Source organism: Malania oleifera, chromosome 5, assembly GCF_029873635.1.
Source record: "Malania oleifera isolate guangnan ecotype guangnan chromosome 5, ASM2987363v1, whole genome shotgun sequence".
Lineage (NCBI taxonomy): Eukaryota > Viridiplantae > Streptophyta > Magnoliopsida > Santalales > Ximeniaceae > Malania > Malania oleifera.
This window is the reverse complement of record NC_080421.1, coordinates 6143863-6168266: the sequence shown is the minus strand read 5'-3', so window position 1 is coordinate 6168266 and position 24404 is coordinate 6143863. Positions and strand designations below refer to the sequence as shown.

General features: G+C 37.8%; 2 protein-coding genes across 3 annotated transcripts in view; one reads left to right on the top strand and one right to left on the bottom strand.

The window, feature by feature from the left end:
* Window positions 1-762: 762 nt before the first annotated feature.
* The window catches only part of LOC131154936 (pentatricopeptide repeat-containing protein At4g38150), a 28694-nt gene continuing 5052 nt past the window's right edge, over window positions 763-24404 (top strand). The window contains exons 1-2 of one of the 2 annotated variants that reach the window (XM_058107779.1): window positions 763-2277; window positions 5408-5562. In XM_058107779.1, the coding sequence (XP_057963762.1) occupies window positions 955-2250 (1296 nt within the window). In that variant the 5' untranslated portion in view covers window positions 763-954 and the 3' untranslated portion in view covers window positions 2251-2277; window positions 5408-5562. Of the gene's footprint in view, window positions 2278-5407; window positions 5563-24404 lie in introns of those variants that run through there. The other variant, XR_009136704.1, reaches the window with a different exon arrangement.
* The window catches only part of LOC131154935 (pentatricopeptide repeat-containing protein MRL1, chloroplastic), a 29222-nt gene continuing 7872 nt past the window's right edge, over window positions 3055-24404 (bottom strand). The window contains exons 10-19 of the mRNA XM_058107778.1: window positions 19535-19675; window positions 18690-18789; window positions 17203-17311; window positions 16986-17077; window positions 15674-15764; window positions 14926-15157; window positions 14744-14836; window positions 14308-14356; window positions 5347-5440; window positions 3055-3867 (exon numbers count right to left, since the gene is read on the bottom strand). Of these exons, the coding sequence (XP_057963761.1) occupies window positions 3633-3867; window positions 5347-5440; window positions 14308-14356; window positions 14744-14836; window positions 14926-15157; window positions 15674-15764; window positions 16986-17077; window positions 17203-17311; window positions 18690-18789; window positions 19535-19675 (1236 nt within the window). The 3' untranslated portion in view covers window positions 3055-3632. The remainder of the gene's footprint in view (window positions 3868-5346; window positions 5441-14307; window positions 14357-14743; window positions 14837-14925; window positions 15158-15673; window positions 15765-16985; window positions 17078-17202; window positions 17312-18689; window positions 18790-19534; window positions 19676-24404) is intronic.

The following is a 24404-nucleotide window of genomic DNA, read 5'->3' as shown; positions in this document are numbered from 1 at the left end:
TCTCCTGGCTCCAGCTACCACGTCTCCAGTTTGCGTCTCCTAGCTTCAGCTACACAACAGGAGCGCCCTCAATTCAACTCATTTTCATCATTTTTTTTCCTTAATGAAAAGGGTGATAAAGGCACCTAATGTAGCAAATTTTTGGGCTTATTCATAAGACCAACCAGCATAGTAACTCCACTGAATGTATTAAGGGCTCTCAAGCACTAGATGGTTTAGATGTCTCACTGCATGTTCCATTAATGAAAAGGGTGATAGGGGCACCTAATGTAGCAAATTTTTTGGGCTCAATCATAAGACCAGCCAACATAGTAACTCCATTGAATGTATTAAGTGCTCTTAAGCACTAGATGGTTTAGATGTCTCTCTGCATGTTCCAAAAGACATTACTTGCATAGAGCGACTTGACTTATATTTAATTTTCAACTTTTGATGTTGAAATCATGAAAGATTAACAACCATTACTAAGATACTCATTCAATGGTGATTTACCATGACTCAACTTTTAGTATTATATTTTGTTCACAAAATGTAATGGATTATAAAATTAATAGAATAAAAAATTAAATAAAAAGTATGATGAAAAAATTAGATGATAAATTTTATTTCACTATGCTATTTCTTTCTAAGTATGTATAGGTAGGTGCGAAGATTTCAAACGAGGGTGCAAAGTGCAATTATTCCTAACCACATAAGCATATTTACGTTTTTACCTTTATGGCCCTTCATATTTTTAAATCACCAATATGCCCTTTTCATGTCGAGTTCGCCATACTGTCTTCCGTCTCGCTGAAGTGGACTGGTTACAAAACCCTAAAACGCACGCAGCAAAACCTCTTTCCAATTCTTTTCTTCGCCGGAATTCCTATTTGAATCTCTCTTTCTGTTCACTTGCTAGTTTGAAGCTCATTGGTAACATAGAGAAAGCATAACACGAGTGCCGTCGACGTCGTCATGCCCGCGTTGCCAGGTAGGGTGGTTTCCAAGCGCATTTTCTCTAAATTTCTTTCGAACCCCCTTGCCTGCGTATCTGAATCCATTGCCGGCAATCGTCCTATTCCGTTCTCGTCTTCACCGTTTCTCCGTTTTAGCTCCATCGATGGTAACGCTCAAAAAAACGACCGTGGCAATGATCGCCTTAATGGTGACGATGGCGATAGTTACTACTCCAAAATTCACCAGAATCCGCCTGAGCCCATTCCCAACCGGCCATTGAGGGGTGAGAGACGAGTCTATAATCAACCCGACCGTATCTCGCAGAGAAATTTAGGGCTTCGAAGGAATGATGATGATTACGGCGACAGAGACGTGAAAACCACTGCCTCCGCCACCAATGGTAACTCGTACTCGCGGAATAAGCCCCTGTATAGCGGAGGAGGAAACAGAGGCCGCCCGCGATCCGCCGGGGAACTTTTCCCCGAGAAATTGAACAATATTGGGGATACAGGCAGTGGAAAAGCATCGCCGGCCAGAACATCCGACAATAAACTATCAGACGACAATTTTCTCGAAAGATTCAAGCTTGGAGGTGATCATAAAAGGGAAGAAACTAAAATTTCTGATGATTTCCTGGAAAAGCTCAAGCTTGGAGGTGATAAAAGTGAAAAAACACCCCAAAATGCCAGTACTAGTACTCCCCAATCCACTGGCAATGCAGAGAAGCAAGAGCAGCAGCCCCAGCCAGAGGATGCAGATGAAATATTCAGGAAAATGAAAGAGACCGGCCTCGTCCCAAATGCCGTAGCCATGCTCGATGGCCTCTGCAAGGATGGGCTGGTTCAAGAAGCCATGAAGCTGTTCGGGTCAATGCGGGAGAAGGGTACATTCCCAGAAGTTGTTATATACACGGCGGTGGTCGAAGGGTTCTGCAAGGCACAGAAGCTCGAAGATGCAAAACGGATTTTCAGGAAGATGCAGAGCAATGGGATTTCCCCCAATGCCTTCAGCTACACAGTGCTGATTCAGGGGATGTGTAATGGTGAGAGATTGGAGGATGGCGCTGAGTTTTGTGTGGAGATGTTGGAGGCAGGGCATTCACCAAATGTGGCAACCTTTGTGGGGGTGGTCAGTGGGTTTTGTAAGGAGAAGAGTGTGGAGGAAGCAGTGAGATTCATTGAAAGGTTGATGCAGAAGGGGTACTTTGTTAATGAGAAAGCTATTAGGGAGTATTTGGACAAGAAAGGACCATTTTTGCCATTGGTCTGGGAGGCAATTTTTGGGAAGAAGAAGAGCTCAAGGCTAGGTTTTTGAGTAATCTTGCTCAGAGCAATTGCTGTTGTAAGTTCTATTCTTCTGTTCTTACTAGGTGAAAGTCAACTTTTTGTTGCTCGTCTTTGCTTGCAATTGTGGTGATGTGATTATTTGAAAATGGCATCAATGTACTATCCCAATGTTTCAGTTTTGGCTTCATAACAATTGGTCCTTTCTTGTATCTGGGTGTTCTTGGTTCAGTTACCTAAACCGAAACTCTAAAAGCCGAATTGAACCAAAGGTTTTGATTTGGTATTTTTGTGAATCGAAACAAATCCAGACCCATCCCATGGGTTAACTGACGATTCAGCTCAGTTATCCAATCCGAACTATTATGATTTGTTTAAAGAATTTTGGATATTTTTTACTTGGCTTTTGATTTAATGTGTACACTTGCACTTTATTAATATAAATCAATCGCCCCAAAATATTTGTAATTACTATTCGTCACTTTAAGATATATTTTATATTATTACATTATAATATATCATGTAAATAATATATATTATAAATAAATACATATATCAGTTCATGAACATTAAAAACCCAAACCAAACTAATAGTTGAAAACCGTTTAAAAAATACAACGGCAACAACAACCAAAACTGAATCTATTTTCAAATAGGATCAGTTATTTCCTGAACAACCCTACCTATAACACAGACGCTTTCTATACTTTTAGAAAGCGTATTCCCTCTTCTTCAAATGGTACCCCCACCCCCACCCCCACCCCAATCCATCGGAGGGATGAAGAAGAAAGAGGAGGGCATTTTTACCTAATAATATTGTTATCCTGCTAATACATTGAAGAAAGATGAAGGTAAAATTTCAATATGCCAACTGCATTGGGAATTCTTGAATATTTCCAGAACTGAAAAGAAACAGATACTAGACTTAAGATTTTAACAGAAATGCAATGTGTAGCTTTCTCCAACATGAATTCATGTTGTTTAATGCACCACTGTAACATAGCAACCAGCATTTTATTAAATTTCTTAATGCCATAAAACCTAATCTATAGCCGCTGGGGTGGCATGGAGTGTGGATATTGCTACTTTCATAACTCAATATGCCTCTCATTGTGGACGCCGGGTTGCTGGTACAGGACTTCTATCTGTTCTTCACTAAAATTGCCTGAGCAAATTCAAGTTGGCTTTATTTCCTTCATATTTTGTCAGCCTACAGTCCTCTTCCACAAAATTGATCAAAGCAGCTTCGATCTTTGCATGTTTTCAAAGAAGAGCCGAGACTTGGGCTGCAAGTGGAACTTAGGGTTGGAAGTGCACATTTGATCATTGATCATTGGATAAAGCAAGAGCTTGTGTCGAGATTGATTGCATAACTTGGCCTCTGAGCTACTTGTAATCAACAGATGTTTTCCCTCAATCCAGGGACAGATTGCCAGTTCGAATATTACGCTGCTGATGGGTGATTCCTTTTGCCAACCATGTGTGGGATGAGCTTAATTCCTCTGGTTTCCCACTGAAAGGAGAGCCAAGCTTTGGCTGAAACCATCTTCTAATGGCTAGACCACTGATTCTGATTTTCCCGAATGATTCGTTTCCTTGGTAAGGTAGACCTACCCTCCTCAATAATGCTGCAACTGCCTGGCCAATCCTGTTGACAAAAATGGTTCAAACATACAACAGGGCTTAAAACAAACGAGACGATGGATGTATATCCAGGGATTTATACCCCTAACACAAAACCACAATCCTTAGCGGAAAAGCAATATTATATTACACAATCAGAATGAAAGCAACTGGCTTTAATCAACACCCAACCTATAAAACAACAAACAGCATACCATTTTCCGCCAACTAACAAGGTCGGGGGCAATTTCTTATGACAATTTAAGGGCACCCAACCCATTACACAATTAAGATAACTCAATTAATGAACTTATCATATCCTCAATCTTCAGCTAATTTGATTCGTGGCAATAGAAAGATTGTCATGCAATAAAACATATAATTAAAATTATTATTGTCCTTACAAGAAGTTTATATTACATACAAATGGTTGAATAGCCATCTTATCATGCTAAAATTTAATATTATACATCCAAACAATAAGATAATCTAGAACAAAATCCTATTATCCTAACCATAACTTTTGATAATTTAAATCTTGGCGCTACAAGGATTGTGTCCAATTATATTTTATTTTATTTTCATTTCTTTCAGTTTTATTATTTATGCACATTGGATATGTGCTTTAATTGAATTTACAATTTAATTTCTTATGCATCAAAATTCTCAAGTGCAACACACATGAATGCTGTATATGTGTGTGCAAATGGGTATGCATGTATTCCAATAGTCCATTTAGACAATGAGTCATGCTATATGTGGACTGTGTTTCCAACAATGCACATATTTTTTATTCAAATATGTCAAAAGCCTTTTGGAAAAAAAAAAAGGAAATAAATAACTCCTTTAACATTCTCTCTGTCTACAAATAGGGATAGAGATTTTGGGCCAAACAGAATTGCAATGGATGCTCAGCATAATTGAAAATAATTTAGCATATCGTGAATATTCCTCATTTTAATTTATATGCCGCCAATGGGTGCCTAGCAGCACAAACTTAGCAACCCTATCATGCATGATTGTTTTTTGAGATATTAATGAGTTAATGGATGTGTTTTCCTCTTTCAAGGTTTCTCCCCTTTTTTTCTCTGGTTAATACATGAAATGGACATGCTTAGTCCTAAGTTTCCCCAAATCTTGTAGTTGCTTTTATTTAAATGATAAGAAAAATAAAAATGCTTAAGTTGTGGAATTGGGATTCTTAGATCCAAGAACAGCATAAATTGGGGTAATAACAAATCTAGGAGGCAACTCACAAAGTAGATACTGGATTAAGAAACTTAATATGTGTATTAACGACAGATTATTTTATGAGGATTTGGTTACCAAAACAGCATAATTGCAATCTGTACCATTAGCTCATTCTTCTCCCTTCTCATCTAAGTCATAAAGTCCCCACATATGGACCAAGAAATATATCAAGAAATTTGTAAGTTAAAAAAGAAGAAGAAGAAGAAGCCTAAAGATGATTACCATGTTAGAATTATAAAAATGCTCTTCTCACCTTCCTGCAATGTTGATTGATTTCTCCCCATTTGGATACTGAATCTGCGTCTTCTCTGTAGGTAGTAAAATGGTAATATTTGGTAGCTTCGTACCTGCGAAAATTTGGAGGGAAGCAAAAGCAACCAAGAGACTTGTCATTAGGCTATAAAATGCACAAAGGTATCTTCTGCAGATTTGTAATCTCTTACTAAGAAATGGTATCATATTTCTTAAATAGATTCTCTTAACAAACATTTGGCTTTACTAAGAAAAGAACTCCAAAAACTGCTAGAGTATGTGAGAAAGAAAAGAGATAGGAATACAGTGGGCCAACCAAAAACAGACTACGCATTGAAAGAACCCTCGGTCAATGCACCCCCAAGCTAATAAATATTTGTTATAGCTTATGAAATTTTGTCCAAATTTTAAATGAAAAGGTTCACATGCATGAAGGATTTACTTCTTTTGAAAACCAATACAGTTTTCATAACATATTTGTAGGCATTAGCTGAAGGGAACAAAAACATCCGAAGCCAGTTTATGTAGGACAATAGGGAGATGGGAGAGAGGAGAGAAAAAGAAGAGTGAGAAAGAGGAGGGAGGAAGCAGAAGAAAGAAGTGTTGTAGGTAGAGAGGGGAGGAAAATTCTAATTGATTCAGAACTGAATCTCCTAACTGTTTGTTCCACAACATAACTACCTAATATTTCTCTATCTTAAGAGTAAACTAAAAACATAATCACACTTTAACCCCCTAAAAAAAGCCACAAAAAAAAAAAAAAAGTTTTGAATTTTATACATGCATCCAGTTACACCTAAAATATGTAGGCCAAATAGGCAGCCTAAATGTGCTGCAGTCCTCTGTCACCAGTTAGAAAAGAAAAGGCAAAAATGTGACGGATATTCCAGAAGAATACCATTGAAGACATGCAAATTCTGCAGAGGCATAGACACACTCAAGCAAAGATACATATATACCCATAAGAATAGATCCTCTATTGAACAAGTCTGGGGGGTGTTAAATTGAATAATAAAACATACTAAAAGGGATCAAAAACATGCAAATTTAGAGATGTTTTGGGAGGGTAGTGGATAAAGTTGATTTGCAAAGAGCATATATATCAAAGATTTGATGTAGGAGGAAGAGATAGGTTGACACATAGATATCTCATCACTATCTTAATGATTTTCAACTGTGCTCCTGCATATTATTTTAAAAGCACTGGAGGTTTGAGACAACATAATCCCTTGGCCACCACTTCTGGTTATTATACCGGTCCTTATTTTGAGCAAGCTACTTCACAAGAATATGGAAGTTGGGGCTTTGGTGGTGAGCCTTTCAGAGGCATTATCATAGTTATGATTGTTTGTTTTATGATTACAGCTGGAACTCAAGGTTCATCTAAGTAGTTTCACCTGAGAATTTCAGTGGAGCATTAGCAACGTGCAATAATAATCTATTTTCACACACATGGCGCCTTTACAAATAACATTGAAACAAGTCTACCTAGTATATTTGAGATGGTTCATCAAGACACTTGTCAATTCCCAGTGGTACCAACATCCATGGATGTCCATTCTTTGGGAATCATAAAGAGGTGAGAATAAAATACCCTAAAATTCAGGGCTGGGGCTTATGCCTAACACAACTGCAGTAGTGAAATCAGAAAAGAGAAGTTGGACAAATAATGCTACAATTGAAACAAGATGTCATGCTACCAACACACAAGGAACTTTTTGGCTGTTAGTAATAAGACATTGTTTTGACATCACAAATATAACACCTAAGGGAGAAGGCTCCCACACCATCAGAGGTTTGGAGGGCACAATGTACAATCGTAAGCCTAGGATTGCAAAAAATCATAAGAACAGCCAGAATCACAAGATATAAAGGGAATACAATAGCATTCTAAAACTAGACAATTAGTAATAAACTATGCTGGATTTTGATGAGCAGGGTTGGTAGGCCGCCTCACTCAGCTGTGATGGTCTGCTGGTGTGTGTTTCGTTTGCAAGTTTTTCATAAGACTGAGCTGGACTCAATGGTATTGGACTGGATAGGCTATGATGATTATCCTGATTTGCCATTTATAAGGATGTGATAAGAACATCAGCGAATTCTTTTTGCATTTTATGCCTTTGGTCTGCCTTAGCCTGAGCTAGCTGGTGGGAGGAACTCGCCAGCTCTAGCCCACGTGCATGAGCAAATAACCCCCCCCCCCCCCCCCCTCTTTATCCTGTCCACCAAACATGGGCTAAGCATAACTTAGCCAAGCCTAGCCACTCCTAGCCCATGAAACAATCACACCCCCAAGGTCCTGTGTTTGAATCAGCCCAATTCCTAGGGTAATGTGGTCCTTGCGAAAATAATGAAAGAATTAAGAAGTGGTAGTTACATTAGAGACCAATGGAGGCAGAAGCTCACCTCTTTACTTCACCCATATAGCAACTGATAAGTAGGTGGAAAATCATCCTAAGAATCAGGATTGCATATGCAATCTCAAGTATAGGGCTGAAAAGAATCCTCACCAAAAAATTATTGAGCTCAAAAGAAGTCAACAACTCACTACATTTGAAACTAAGAAATTTTGATCTTTTGTAGGGAAATCTCTTCTTCTGGTCTTTGAAAATTGAACCAGCCCATCTTTTGTAATTCAATGCAACAGAAACCCAGTTTAACTCTTGGCCAACATTCATAACACATGCGCACTGAAATCAGTATAATTGTTGAATATCCTTTTTATCATCCACAGCCTGGAACTCAATAGATTGTTTTGAATATTCTGGTATTTGCAAAACACTTGCCATGATTTTCCCAAGGCACATATTTGCATGAAGCGGTTGCTCTCAAGACCTGAAGATATTCATTAGCACTCAACAGCCTGATGCTTTTACCACCAAACCAGACAATTATAATACTAAAGGAACCTGATGTTTTGTTTGACCAAGCAAGATCCTGGAAGGGTTGAGTTGTATACAGTCTTATCCAATGCTATTACTTGATGTTGGTTTGGCCAAGCAAGGTCCTGGAAGGGTTGAGTTGTATACAGGCCTATCCAAGGCTATTACTTGATGTTGGTTTGACCAAGCAAGGTCCTGGAAGGGTTGAGTTGTATGCAGTCCTATCCTTCAGCATTTTAGGACAATATAGCCACTCTTTTATACTCAAACCCACAAATGTGCATTCAACAAATGAAAACCGTCTACCATTATGCTGGATAGTGGCCCTACAAGAACTACAGAACATCAAACTTAAAGATGCGCACTAAAATCAGTATAATTGTCAACTATCTTTTTTATCATCCAGAGTCTGGAACTCAATAGATTGTTTTGAATATTCTAGTATTTGCAAAAAACTTACCATGATTTTCCCAAGGCACATGTTTGCATGAAGTGGTTGCTCTCAAGACCTGAAGATATACATTAGCACTCAACAGCATGGTATTAAATAACGGCCGTTATGTAGCATAACGGACGTTACGTTACGGAAAAATAGGTGGCCGATACCGTTACAGGCCACATTAGTGGCAAGCAGAAAATTCACGTGGGTAAAATCTGTTATGGAAATGTAACAGCCCGTAACGGCCGTTACACTTACGTTACGGCCAACAGCCCATTCCAGCGTAGCTTATCTCCTCGAATCTGCTCCAATAAAAATCATGCAATAACCTAGTGCTAAACAAGCCCTAGTGTCTTTTATCCCTCTTATCTCTATGTCTTTCTCTCACTTTCTTCTCCCTTTAGTATCTTCCCTCTCTATATCTCATTACCTCTTCTAAGTCTCTTCACCTCCCTCTTTTCTCCTTCCTTCTATGATTTCTATGATTCATACTATCTCTATCCTCGTGATTTTGATGAGAGTTAGCATAAAGAGTCCATTCACAACCAATTCACCATCAACCCATTTAAATCCACACCATCCCTTATAAGGTGCTCGATTTTTTATCAAACAACATGACAAAGTAGCAACAACAATAAACCAAACCTTCAGTTATCCTAGGTGTGAGGTCAGCTACATGAATCCTTTTCTACCAATTCACACAATTGAGGACATTTTTGTCTAACAACTTGAGAATTATTAAATCTTTTCTTACTATTTCATTCCATATAATTCTAGGTCTACCCTTATTCCTTCTACTACCAGTAAAAATAATTATCTCACTCATCCTCATTGGTGCATTATTTGGCTTATGTTTCATATTCCCAAACTATCTATGCCCTGCTTAGCTGCCTCCTTTTAGCATATCTTCTACCAATGCAATGCCTAATTTATTGCGAATATGTTCATTTATCTTGTAATGTTATGCTACTCATCCACCTTAGCAATCATATTTTGGCAACATTTACTTTTTGGATATGTCGTTTCTTAGTTGTCCAACATTCTTATATATATACCATGGCTAGTCTTATAGCCATTCAATAGAACTTTTCTTTTAATTTTAAAGGGTATTCTATGATCGCACACCACACCTGAAGCAGTGTAGGGTTTAGGCACGTCTAAAAGTCGTTTACAAAAGTTAATGAGGAAATTTTCGCCTTCTATTTTGGTTCTTTCAGAGCCATTTTCTGATGAAAGTTTGATGTTGCAATGGGCTGGCTTTCTAAATTTTCAAATTTTTTGCGCGAATGCATCGGTGGGGGGTAAACTCTGGGTGTTTTGGGAAGAGGAAGTGCACTTTGAGTTACAACATATGTCTGATCAAGTTATTTTGGGTATTTTTAGTTCTGTGGACCAGAATTTCTTGGCTTCATTTGTTTATGCTAAATGTTGTCAAACAAATCGCCGGGAACTTTGGAATGATTTGGAGTTTGTAAAGAGGGATGATTTCCCTTGGTTAGTGGCGAGAGATTTTAATATCCATTCAAATTCGGAATGTATTGGTGGTCATACGAGGTCGTTATCGGCTATGGAGGAATTTAATACTTGCTTGGACAATTGTGGTCTTATGAATTTGCTTGTTACTAGCAGCAACATGTCTTGGTATAATGGTCACAGTGGAGATTCTTGGAGTTTGGCAAAATTGGATAGGGTCCTCTATAGTTCAACTCTTCTTCAATCTTTTCCAAATATTTATTTTGAGCATGGAAATAGGAGGACTTTAGATCATAACCCATTGATTATTAGGTTGCATAGAAATTTGCATCGGTATGGTCCTTCTCCCTTCAGTTATCAGAATATGTAGAGCACTCATCAGTCTTTTAAGTCTTGCGTGGAGGAAGCCCATGGCTCGGGTTTAGTTAGACTTGCTGCTGGGTTTAGTAAGACTTGCTGCTAAATTGAAGCATACGAAAGTTGCAATACGAAATTGGAACAAGCAGATATTTGGACATGTGCATCAGAACATTAAAAAATTGGAGGAAAGTATGGAGGTTCTAAAGGCTCAGCTTCAGGAAGGGTATTTGCTAGAAATTGAGGAAGATTTCTTTCTTTCTAAACTCGAGTTGGAAGCTTGGGAAAAGAGGGAGGAGATTCGTATTTCTCAGCTAGCCAAAAAGAAGTGATTGGAGGCGGGGGATAATAATACAAAGTTCTTTCATGCATTTTTGAACCAAAAGAGGAAAAAGACTATGATTCATTTATTGAAGCTTCCGAATGGAGATGTGTTGGATTCTATGGAGGCTGTTCATGAGGGTGCAGTAAGGTATTTTCAAACTTTCTTAATAGGTGCAGGACCCAGTCGAACAACTTACCTTGATGATATTATATCTCCTATGGTTTCTGAAGAGGAGAATATTGCTCTTTGTCATGTTCCGTTCGAGATGGAGGTAAGGGATGCTATTCTTTCTATCCCGAAAAATAGTAGCCCAGGTTTAGATGGTTTTGGTTCAGCTTTTTTTCATGATTGTTGGGATATTGTAAAAGAAGAGGTGATCAATGCAGCTAGAAATTTTTTTGCTGGGTCTCCTCTTCCTATATTTTATTCAGCATCTTACATTGTTCTAATCTCAAAAGTTCAGAATCCCCAGAGTTTTGACAAGTTCAGGCCTATTAGTTTTGTAATGTTATTTAAAAACTTTTTCGAAAATTATTGTTGCAAGGATGATAGGTTTATTGTTTGCATTGATTTCTCCGGAGCAGAGAGCTTTCATTCCCGGTAGAAGTATATTTGAAAATATTACATTGGTGCAAGAAATGGTTCATTCTCTATATAAGAAGTCTAATGGTGGAAATGTAATTATCAAAGTAGACATGACTAAGGCTTATGATAGGGTCGATTAGGATTTTTTAAACTTGGTTCTGAAAATTTTTGGATTCTCCTAGAGATTCTGTGGTTTAGTGGCGAAATGTGTTTCCTCTCCTTGGTTCTCCATTATGATGAATGACACTTATAAAAGTTTTTTTAGACATTCTTGAGGGCTTCGCCAAGGAGACCCTCTATCTCCTTATTTGTTTATTATTTTACAGGAAGTTCTTTCTCGGCTTCTAAAGGAAAAATTTATAGAGAATAAAATAGGAGCTTGCTATCATCCTTGTGGGGCGCCTTTGGTATCTCACCTACTCCATGCGGATGACATTCTTATTTTTGCCAATGGTAAGAGAAGTTCCATTCGAATGCTTATCAAGACTCTTAAGAAATATGAGGATTGGTATGGCCAAATGATAAATAAAGACAAGTCAAGTATTTTTTTGTCAAAGAGAATTGCTTATGCTCGAAAGCGATCCTTGTTAAGGATGACTGGCTTTGTGGAAGGAGGGTTCCTTGCTACATACTTGGGTGTTCCTTTGGTATCGGGTCGTCTTATGACCCATATTTTAGAGCCTCTAGTTGCTAAATTGAGGAAGAAGATAGCGGGTTGGAAATTTAAGCTCTTATCTCAAGGAGGCCATTTAGTTTTAATTAAGCATGTATTATCATCAATGGCGCTTCATCAATTGGCGGTAATTGACATTCCTTATATTCTCTTCACAAAGATAAATTATATGTTATCGAATTTTTTTTTGGAGTGGAGTAAATGATAAAAGAAAAAGGAAATGGTGTTCCTGACCTAATATATGTAAGCTTGTTTGTGAGGGTGGTTTAGGTATTAGGGGTTTTGAGGAAGTAAAAAAAAATCATTGCATATGAAGTTTGTGTAGAGATTGTTAACTATGGATAATCTGTGGACTAAATTTTAAAGTCAAGTATTTGAATAATAGACACCACTTGAGAGAAATAAGCCAGATAAAGGAACCAAATTTTGGAGATCGATTGCTAGTGTGATACCTGAAGTATTAGAGCATGTTCGTGTTCAAATTAAAGAAGGGTTGGCCTCTTTCTAGTTTGATCGATGGTTAGCCTCCGGTCCCCTTTGTGCTAAGGTTCAAGAAATCAGAAACCATAAGCTACGAACACAAGATTGTTGGGATAGAGATGGGTGGAATGTTGATTTATTAGTGGATTTGTTAGGTGAAAAACAGACTGAGGAAGTAATGAACTCTGCTATTTCTTGCAAGGAAGGTCCAAATACAGTAATTTGAGAACCTTCAACAGATGGGAAATTTACCACGACAAGTGTTTGGGAAATTATAAAGGAGCGTAAAGAGGAATTCTTAGTTTCAAAATGGATTGGGCATCCTATGTTGCCAAAACGGGTGTTAATTTGTATGTGAAAGTCTTGGTTTGCTTGTCTTCTGGTCGATCTCATATTCAAGAAGTAGGTGTTCAGTTGGCCTCTCGGTGTGATTGTTGTTCAAATGCCAAGATTGAATCTCTAGACCATGTGTTTTGCACGGAATCTTTTGCTTAGGAGGTATGGAAACAAGCAGCAGTGGCGTTGGGTGTTAGTTGTATAGCAATGAATACATGGAAAGCCAGAGTTAATTTCTGGTTTAGTTGTGCAAGACGGGCCTCACAATTAGGCATTTTGGTAGGTCTCATACCTAGTCTCATCATTTGGAGACTTTGGACTCGTCGATGTAGAGTCAGGATGGAATCAATTCATGATTCGGTAAGAACTGTGTGGCTTGATATTAAATATTGACTGAGATCCATTTTGGACAAGTTAACTAAATGTGCACCTGCTTCTTGCATGGATATTGCAGTTTTTCGTGCTTTGGATATTCAAGTAAAAAATGTGAGGGTTCGTCATCCTCGTGTAGTCAGATGGTGTAAACCTGGAATAGGTTGGGCTAAGTTGAATGTGGATGGAAACTGTAGAGGTAACCCAGGTAATTGTAGTGGTGGAGGCATGATAAGAGATGAAAGAGAATTATTTAAAGCAGCTTTTTCCTCATTACTGGGTTATGGAATCAATAATATGGCTGAATTTGAAAACGATTATTATAGGGATTAATCTATGCAAAGTTCTCGGATTAGATCAAGTGGAGATTGCCTGTGACTCTGATTTGTTGGTTCAGTGGATTAATTTTGGGAAGTGTTCGGCTTGGAACTTATGGGAATTGTGGGAAGAGCTTGTGTTAGCATTGAGAGACATACATTATAAAGTGGAACACGTTTACAGGGATGCGAATCAAAGTGCAGATTTCTTTATCAAGCAGGGTGAATCTGGTATATCTCAATCATATAGTTGCCAGGATGAGCTTCCACAGCAAGTCAGGAGAATGATTAGATTAGATTTATTGGGATTTCTTTCCTTGTGCTCATGATGCTTTGTGCCGGTGTTTGTGAAGGTTGTAGTGGTTGGTTTATTCCTCGAGATTTTCCAAAGTTTTGTTTGTTTTCCACTTATAGTTGTTTAGTTCTTATTTATTTGTTTGGTTGTTGGTCATTGGTTTATTGGTTTTGAATAAGTTGATTAAATCAGTTTTAGATTCTTGGGGTTTATTTTCCCCAAGTTTCAAGGTTAGAACCATGGTATTTCTCCGCCATAAGTGAAGGGTTTTCTAATAAAGCAAGGAGGGGCTGCCCTCTTTATTTATTTATTTTTTAAAAAGAAGTCCTCCATTTCACTCAACTGCTCTATGTTTACATGCTTGACAAAGCAATATGAGTAAATCTCGCTGTGAAAAGTGAAAATAAGAGTAGTGTAGATAATTTTACCAGCAGCAAGTCGATACTTGAGGCCTTTCAACACTGTTAAGAGATATACCTGGAAAATTTTATAGGAAAATTAGTAAACTTGAAATCATGAGCTGCAATAGCATGTATTTAGGCTGTGCAGAGATGCAGCAAAATGGGGCTTTAATTAATCCATACTAGAGTTGAAGCACATCTTATATAGTTATATCACAGTAATGTTTGGTAGCTAGAAAGTTGAGATGCTTCAGTTTCCAGAAGGCTGGAAACGTGTTTCTAGCAATATTATGAACAGTTGAAACATCTTCACTGGGAAATTAAAATAAACAAACATTTCACAAGGTACTAAGAAGGGCAAAAATAAAATGGAGAAAATGGCCGTGGCACAAACTAAGATATTTTTCTGTGTAACATCATTGTAGCAGTAACAAACTGCAGTTCAGTAGAAAGACAAGCTCACCTCAGCAGTGTGAATCTGCAACTTCCTTGCATCAATGACAATGGGACTTTCTTTGAGAGATACACATGGAACAATTCCAAGTGAAGCAGCTTCCTAAAATTTGGTGACAATTGCATATCAATGCTTAGCTTCATGATAAAGCATGTGTTCAGAAGGATAAAAAATTTTAGTTTAATACTAGCCTCAAGTAATGAAAAGGCACGAGGGTCGTATTCTCCAAATCCATCAATCAATGAACACAGGTTTGAATATTTTGATGTATTAGTATTGACTCCTAAATTTTCAATGAGCCTGTTTCTCAAAGAACCATCATGAGGAAGCTGCAGGCACCCCAAAAGTTGAGAAAAAACTTCCATTGTAGGGACTACATCAGTTTTCATTGTTTCACGATAGATCATTAAAGCCAATGATGTCCTGCAGAAAATTTCAGATTACAAAAGCCACTCAGAGAACAATTTGACAATGCAGGGTATTTATTACGATACCTTCTTATGTTGGTTGATTGCAAGATGAAAAAAAAAATGATTTAAGAAATAGTTTTCAAAGCACCAATTCATTGACAAATCAAGTAGAGTGGGGGAGCAAGTTGAAACAAACAAATCAGAAGGGTTTTTCTCGATACAAGCTAGAATAAAAAATTCCCCCTTTGCTCTCCTAAGAAAAAATAAAGGCAATAAATCAAATATCTAGTATTAAAAAAACCATAATTAATATAACTGCATAAACCATAAATTGCATGATATATTAAAGAATCATTACTTGGTTTTCGTGGTCACATTTAGGAATATATTTGAAAATTCAAAAAATTTTATAAAACATGTCCCACATGATCGCTCGCAGCAGCACCAGTAACTTGATGTTGCTCATGGTTACCTTTAATATAAACGCATTGCTAGGAGAATATTAGCAACAGTAAATAGAATCAAATACCATTCATTATCAAGATGTGGCCGTCCTGTGTCGAAAGACAAAGCAGGCTCACCAAGTGTACAAGCCTTCTTGAATCTCCGCAAGCACATGCCTTCACAGAGAGATTATTTAGTGGATTACTAAAACCTGATCAAATTGAAAACTCTACCATTTAAAATTAAACGCTTCAGGTCTTCAAACATGAGTGACTTCGATATAGGAGGGAAAAAACCCAATGCACGCTTTCTGGTGGAGCTCAAAAAACAGTACAAATAAAATTAAAGCCATGAAAAGAAAGCTAGTAACATGATGATTGTAGATGTAAGTTGGAAAGCCAAAATTAACTTTACAATAAGGGACCTCTATAAGAAGCATTGTTACATTTGCCTAATCCTGGAAGCCATGTAACAAGTCAGCCAAGAACAATCAATTTTTTCATATTTTTTTAATTTGTAAAGAATTTAGAGAGATGGATGATCTTGTGTAGTGTATTGCGCTATATGGGATAAGCTGGCATTTTGTTTTATTTTATTTTACTCCTTTGGCAAGACAATCTAATGGGCCAATTAACATTGAGGTCTGTCACTATAGGATCAAAGTCCACTGGTGAACTTAACCACATGTTATTAAGGTATAAGGTTTCTGAGCAATAAATAAAAAAATGCTATGTGCTCTATGTTGTTCAATACTTCAGGGGCCACTGGATGAAAGGTTACAGGTTTACACCTTTGCAATCAGCTAATGTGTCAACAGTTTTTTTTTTTTTTTTCTGGCCAACAGTAGCTTTAAGATCAGTAATTCTACGTCAGCTAAAAGTTTTTAATCACTCAACAAAAAGAGGGCGCCAGCTCAATATTGTTCATTGAAAGAGGGATGGCATGGGCTTAGATCCAGGCATTCAGATAATTGCACCATGTAATTAGTATTCTAGAGTTAGCAACAGCACGTGGTTACCCATACAACTGCTAAAGATACTATAATACTGGGAAAATATGTCCAAACATGGGAACTAAAAAATCATGGTTTTCACTTCTATAGTCTGGCAAATTTTCTTAGTATTAAGAGAGCATTTGGACAACCAATAGAAGTTCATTTTTATTATGGAATGGAAGAAAAATGCGTATATTGCAATTTGCGTAGTTTTGCTAAATAATAAATAACAAATAAATATATGATGCCTTTTGCTGAGATGCCAAAAAAAATATATTTCATGTGTGCGCTAATTTCATATGCTGCATAAAACCAGATAAAAGGAAAAACAAAAATATTGATTCATTTTCATCAAATCATTAAGAAAAGAAAACACATATGAAAGGCAAAATATTAAACTTACCAATTAGGCATCTACACATAACAAGCTTAGGAGCAACACCATCCTTTTTGGCTTGAGAAAGGAGCATGAGACCTGCTTCTAGATCATCCTTCCTATAAAAGAAAGGGGAGGACAAAAATGAATGAATAAATAAACAAAAAAAAAAAAGATCAAGGTTCATGAGGATAGCATGAAATATAAATTCTATTTGCAACGTTGCGAAGTCTAGAGAAATTACTTTTCACTTGCTACTAGAAGAACAGAGTATGTGATGGTATTTGGGTACAAGCCTGCATTCTTCATTTCAGATAAAACTTCCATAGCCTTTGGCAGTTGATCCCCATCACCTGCAGTTTAGTCTGCTTGTAATCTTTGAATCCAATGATGCTACAATATCATATAATCCCATTTTAAACAGAGCAAATCAATAACATGCTTTCTACTCATTCAGGTCTCAAATACATCAGAATACATAGAGAATCCCAAAAATGGAAGGGGGAAAAACGTAGTAGAATTGCATCATTCAGGAATACAAAATTCATGTGGCACCTGAAAATATAAAACTTATGAAGTTCTAAAAAATTTTCTTGTACTTTCATATCACATTGGAATCCATTTCAATTAACTAACGACTTTATTCAAAAAGTTAAAATGCTAACTGATATATCACTAATATGCAAGACCCCTGCCACTGAAGACTATGGCAAGTTTCCACAGGTATCTATTGCTTACAAATTTAGCTAACTTTCACCGGAAATTGAACCACAAGGAAACAGTTTTGCATCAATCAGCATATAAAAATATAATTAAAATGATAGGGAAAAACTTTATAAGCTTACAATTTCATATTGATTCAGATATTTTAAAATTTCTTAAATAATGCTTATTCATGCTTCTACTGAAGGAGTACCTTGTTGTGTCTTTGTAATTATCAGGCTACATCAAACGCCACTAATACCAAACAGAAACATCTTGTATCCTCACTCCCCTCTTCTTCAAACTTAGGTTGAATTATTGTACATTGGCTCAATAACATCTCTCCCTCAGAAAATAGTTCCTTAGCCTAAACCACCACCAACACCTCCTTCCATAATGGAATCAACAGAATAAAGATATGTTAGATGGACATTCTATCAGCGCAAGAAATTTATACTTCTGCTTGAATATCCCTTAATAGCTATTAAGATAAGGCACTGCAACTAAATTCTTGCAAGGCTTTCATCATTTATGTTTCATTATAAACATTTTCTTTATGCTGAATTATACTAGGGAAAATTCATCTTTATATTTCATAAACCAAACAGACAGAAGGTTTCCTCTTTAAGTTTGGGTAAGCCTGCTTTCTCTTTAAGGCTAGATGTTTTTTGAATATTCACACACACACAGAGGACTTCCTCTTTAAGTTTCGGAAGTCCCTATTTATGAAGCTTGCCACATTTGGATTTCCCTATTCTCATAGATGATTTTATTCATTGTGAACTTAGGTTAATGGATAACAAGGTAATTTAATAAAATGATATTAGAATGTTTAGAACTTCAAGCTCACAACTGCATGGATACACTGATCTCAGCTCTACCATAGGGTTGTTAATGTACAAGCATTGAGAAGAAGATTGAGTCATATTCTAGCAACACAACATAGATATTAAGAAGCAGATTTGAGTTGTCGTCACACTAATATTTTTGTATTGTGTTGATGAAAGTCACACAAGAAAATAGACCTACACAAGGCAGTTATTAAGGCATTCACAGTTGGAACTGTTGGACTTAATTTAGTGGACTTGATATCTTCATATAGCTCCAGTGCCTTCTGCCAGTTTTTGGCCTGAAAAAAAAATAAAAATAAATATATTATGATTGCTGGAGCAGATTCTACACTTGGTGTGCAACTTTGTTTTATTCACCAGCATATTTTAAATGCAATATCATGTAAAAACAATAAAGAAACCTACTTGCACACATAATATTATGTTTCTATATGTGTGTTCTCACCTAACTTCAAAAGATCATCATTATGCAATGATTTCTAAGTTCAAACTTCTTCAAAGACCCAAAACTTCAAATGCAAGTGCATTAAGCAGCACAAAATGGTGTTTTTTATTTCTTTTCACTTTATTGGTTTTCTGGCTCTGTTGATCTGCCTTCTTCCTTTCAAATATCTTTGAAACAGATTTTAGTATTTACTATTTTTTTTTAATTAAAAAAAGAAAAGAAAAGAAAAGAAAAGTTCAGGGGATGCAAACTGAAATAAAAAATAAATAAATGGGTTTCATAATCATAAAACTTGATTTCACATCAAAGTCATAAAAGTTGTTACTCACGGCTTAAATCCTTGGACGTGCTGCAAATCCATAGATAAACAACAAGTGTTTCAATTTGCTATTAAAATCAGATTGTATTCAGAGACTTTAAAACCTACTAATAAGTTGCCCTTATTATTCATGGAAAAATTAATAACAAAAATTGAAATTAAGAAAAAAGAAAATTTTGTATTAAAAAAAAAAAAAGTGTCTGTGTGTATATTAACAAATTAACACAACTTTATCCTACAACTACTAAATGGTACATACATTGCAACATGCTCCCATCAATGAGCTATATGATATGATCCCTAGCTGTACTCCTCGCATCCTGGCCTCATGTAGGATTTTGAAGGCAGCATCCAGCTTTCCAGCGTGCCCTGCAACATCTATTAATGCACTAAGAAACATCTGCATGAAAGCAAAGAAACTTGGGTAAGTGAGCAACCAATATGTTGCAAAACTATTGTTAGTATGCAATTTTTTTTTTATAATCTGGGGACTCCAGCCACCGTCGCACCACTTTGGATATTATGGTGAGGCATCAAACCCGCCCTGAGGGGAGGGGAGGGTGAAAGCCGCCCGCCCATTGATGCACCTCTGGTAATTCACTAAGGTAAACTCTCAAAGGAGAATCGAATTCGTGACCTTGGGGTCACCAAAATTACAAGTCGCCCTTACCACTTGAGCCAACCTAACTGGGCGCTGGTATGCAACTTTAATCATTAGTCAGCAGTTAACACAAACTATTGCAATCATTATCATTACTATTATCACCTTTTTTGTAATCTAAAAAAAAAATCATCATCACCTCTTTTTCTTTCCACAATAATGTATTGATGTTGGTCAATAAAGAATTAATTGCCATCCTTGCTCCTACATTTTCATTGGTTTTATAATGAATTTACAATTTTTATGGCAACTGTTATACCCCAACCAAATCTTAGTCATGGTTGGTTTTGTTCATCTCCTTGGTCTAATTTCAGTTTTCGGATTTTGAGCTATCTCCAATCACAAACCAAAAAAAACCCTGTGTTCCTTGTGTTTTGTCCCGGTGATGGTATGTCACAGAATATGCTTCAACAAGTTGATACTCTCAACTCCTCTAGGCTATTATTATGTAAGTTAGGAAATAGTGGAAGTGTTTTAAGCTACAAATATTAATTCCACACTTCATCAATCAAGTACCAACAAGAATAAATTGGAGTTCTAATAGAATCAAGGCTATGCAGATGACATTGTAGCAACAAGTTATGATGTAGGGAAGAAATGCAAAATGAAAATTAATTTGGCTGGAAATGCTCCCCGAGAAGCTTCACACATCAAACCAAAAAAATCGTGTTGTGATAATAAAGCCATCATTACTTCATTAATATTGTTCATACCTACAACAGTGCCAAGCAAAACACAACAAGATGGATAGAATGCATAGACCATGTCAATTTCAAGTCCCTAGAAAAAGATTGAATGTGCAAATTCAGAATTACATCCATAAATAGGGCACAAATTTTCCCCCTTTTGGAGCAGTATGGCTGTGAAAAAAAAAGACTTCAGAATAAAAGTAATCACATTAGGTATGTAAACAACATAAATATTTATAATCTTGAAAGAGGCATGTTAGTATACTTCCTAAGTTACCCTTGTACCCTTGTATATTTCCTAAGTTATCCTTGTATACCTTGCCTTCTTTAGCTATAAAGCCTTGTACAGTGTTAATAAGAAATACTGAGAGTTTCTCTTTTAACATGGTATCAGAGCCCTGGTTACCAGGAGGTCCTGGGTTCTAATCTTGCCGTCCATCTTTATTCTGTGACATTATTTGTCATCTGTTTATCTCTCCACGTGCTATCGGGCTGCACATGCTGGGGAGTGTTAAGCTTGATATATATTGTTGGCCCACAACCTAACACCTTAAGCTTTTAGGTAAAGTGGTAATCTAGCATGGTATCAGAGCATAGGGTTCTTTAATTTTTTTTTTTTTTTTTTCAGCCACCGCCGTCCGCTCCAGCTCTCCTTCTGGTTTCCGGCACCCCTCGTCAATCCTTTGGCTCCCTCTCAGTGTTCTCCGGCGTTGTCTTAGTTCTCCACCGTCTCGCGTCTCCTTCTCCGGCGTCGTCTCTGCACTCGTCGTGGTCATGGTCTCGCGGACTCTGCTGCTGCCACTCTCCGTTCTCAGCTGTCTTGGTCTCGTGTCCTTCTTGATTCTCCGGCGATCTTGCTTATCGGCGTTGTCTCATCGGCTTTGTCCCTCCGGTAGCAACAGCATCGGCTCCACTGCTGCGGCTTCTGGTGGTCCCTCCGCAACGGCCGACTGTGCTCCACTGCAACTCTCCTGACACCAGAGAAGCGCCCCTTCTCTCTTTACTGTGATTCCAATTTCTAATCATTTTTTTTTAATTCCTACTCTCCAATAGAAGCACACTACTAAACACCAAAAAAAAAAAAACAAGCTGCTGAGTTCTTACTCTCTTTACTGTATTTCAAATTTTCCAAAATTGTCCTTGCATTATTATTATTTTTTTAATGGCGTCTTTCACCGATGTTGCTCGCCCTATCGAGATTGTTTTGAATGGCTCCAATTACAATGCGTGGGCTCAACAAATGTCTATTTTTTTGATTGGTTGGCAATTATGGCGTTTTGTCACTGGAACAAAACCGAAACCTACCAAAACTGCCATGCAATCCATAGAGGAGTTTGATGAGGCTCTTGATGAATGGGAAAGTACTCACTGTAAGATTCTTTCCTGGTTTATTAATACCTCAATTCCTACTATTCAGAGTCTTCTTCCTAAGTTTCGTAATGCCAAACTTGCTTGGGATTTTTTGGCCAAACGATACAACTGTGGCAGTGATACTGCTCTCGAGTTTCAGTTAGAAACTAGGCTTTCTCAGATGCATCAAGCACCTGAACAGTCTATTGCCGAGTTTCATGCTCAAGTTAGTGGCATTTGGGATCAGCTTTCTCATGCTGACCCTGCTTTTTCTGATGAGCAATCAATTAGGCTTTTTGCGGCATATCGGGATCGTCGTCAGTTGCTATACTTTATGATGCATATCCGGGATGAATTTGAGACTACTCGAGCTTCTTTGTTACATCGATCTCCTCTTCCTACACTTGAGGTTGCTCTTGCGGAGCTCATTTATGAGGAGACACAACAACAGACTCGTCGGGTTCATTCTACCTACATGATCTTGGCTACTGCTCCATCTAGCTCCTTTACTCCTGCTGCAGCTGTTGCTTCTTCTAGACCACGACATTTCAATGACCAGTGCCACTATTGTGAGGAGGACGGTCACCGTATTTCTGATTGTCCTAAGAAGAAGGCCAAGTATGCTAGGGATGCTCTCAAGGCTAAGACATCTTCCTCTTCCAGGCCTGTTGCTGCTGTCTCCACCAACTCCTCAGTTTCTGCTCCATCTTCTACACCTCCTTTGTCGTCTCTTTCTGCAGCTGACCTTGAGGCAATTATCACCTAGGTTCTCTCCCGCACTTCTACTGCCTTATCAGTCTCCATAGGTACCTCTACACCTTAGTTTATTGATTCTGCCTGTTGCAATCATATGACCTCTGATTCTTCTTTAGTGACGCATAAGCAGTCTGTAACTCCTGTTTCCTTGATTTATACTGCTGATGGTTCGCATATGTTTGTTAGTCATCTTGGTCATGTTTCTACTCCTACTTTTTCTGTCCCTAACACATATGTTGTGCCTAACTTGTCTCTCAATTTCCTTTCTATTGGTCAACTTGTTGAAAGTGGTTTGATTTTAACCTTTTCTCACAAAGGTTGTGATGTGCAGGATCCGAAGACGGGCCAGCTTGTTGGGATCGGGCTTAAAGTTGGTCGCCTTTTCGAGTTCACGTCTCTACATTTGCCTCATTTGTGTTCTCCCCCATCTCTTTCTGCTGCAGTGTCTTCCCGTGTTTGGCATTCTCATCTCGGTCATACCTCATTATCTCGTGTTCAGTCTTTAGCTTCTAGTGGTTGCTTGGGAAATGTTAAGTTTGAACCTTTTGATTGTATGTCTTGTCAACTTGGGAAACAGAAAGCTTTACCTTTAATGAAAGTAATTATCTGTCTTCTTCACCTTTTGATTTGGTTCATTCTGATATTTGGGGACTTGCTCCTGTCCCTACTAAGGGTGGGTCTCGTTACTTTGTTATTTTTATCGATGATTACTCTCAGTTTACATGGATTTATCTTTTGCATGATCGCACTGGTTACTTACTATTTTTCGTGACTTTAAGCAAATGATTAAAACTCAGTTTAATCGCACCATTAAAGTCTTTCGGTCCGACAATGCCTTAGAATATACTTCTACTCCTTTCATTGCAGAACTTCACGAGGCCGGCACCTTATCCTATCGATCCTGTCCATTCACCTCCCAACAAAATGGTCGTGCTGAATGTAAGCATCATCACATCCTTGACACTATTCGCTCTCAACTCTTCTCTGCATCCCTCCCAGAATCCTTTTGGGGACAAGCTGCTCTTACCGTTGTTTACACTATTAATCGGGTTCCAACCCCTACTCTTTCTAATAAATCCCCATATAAGGCTCTCTATGGAAAGGTACCTGATTAGTCTCTTCTCAAAGTATTTGGTTGTGCTTGCTTTGTTTTGCTCCCACCTCATGAACATACAAAACTTGAACCTCGTTCTCGTCTCTGTTGCTTTCTTGGTTATGGCATTGAACACAAGGGTTATCGATGCTACAACCCCATAGCCAAGCGTCTTCGAGTCTCTCGACGTGTTCAGTTTTGGGAACACAAAATGTTCACTAGTATCTCTCCATTTTCTTCTAATTGTCCCTCATACTCTCCCATTTTCACTGACCCTGCCATTGATCTCTCTCCCGGTTTTTCCTCTAGTGCAGATCATGACAGCTCATCAGGCGATCACTCTGTGTCTGCCTCTCCCAAACCTGGCCCGTTTGATGATCATGCCATCGCATCCACTCCGCCTGAGTCCTCTGATTTGGATGTACGTCTTTCTAGTCGGGTAAGGGCACCTCCTACCTATCTTAGTGATTATCACTGTTTTTCTACTCTTGACTCCCTTCACGAGCCTCGCGATTATCGTGAAGCTTGTTCTGTTTCTGTTTGGCAACAAGCTATGTCTGAAGAACTTGACGCCCTTCAC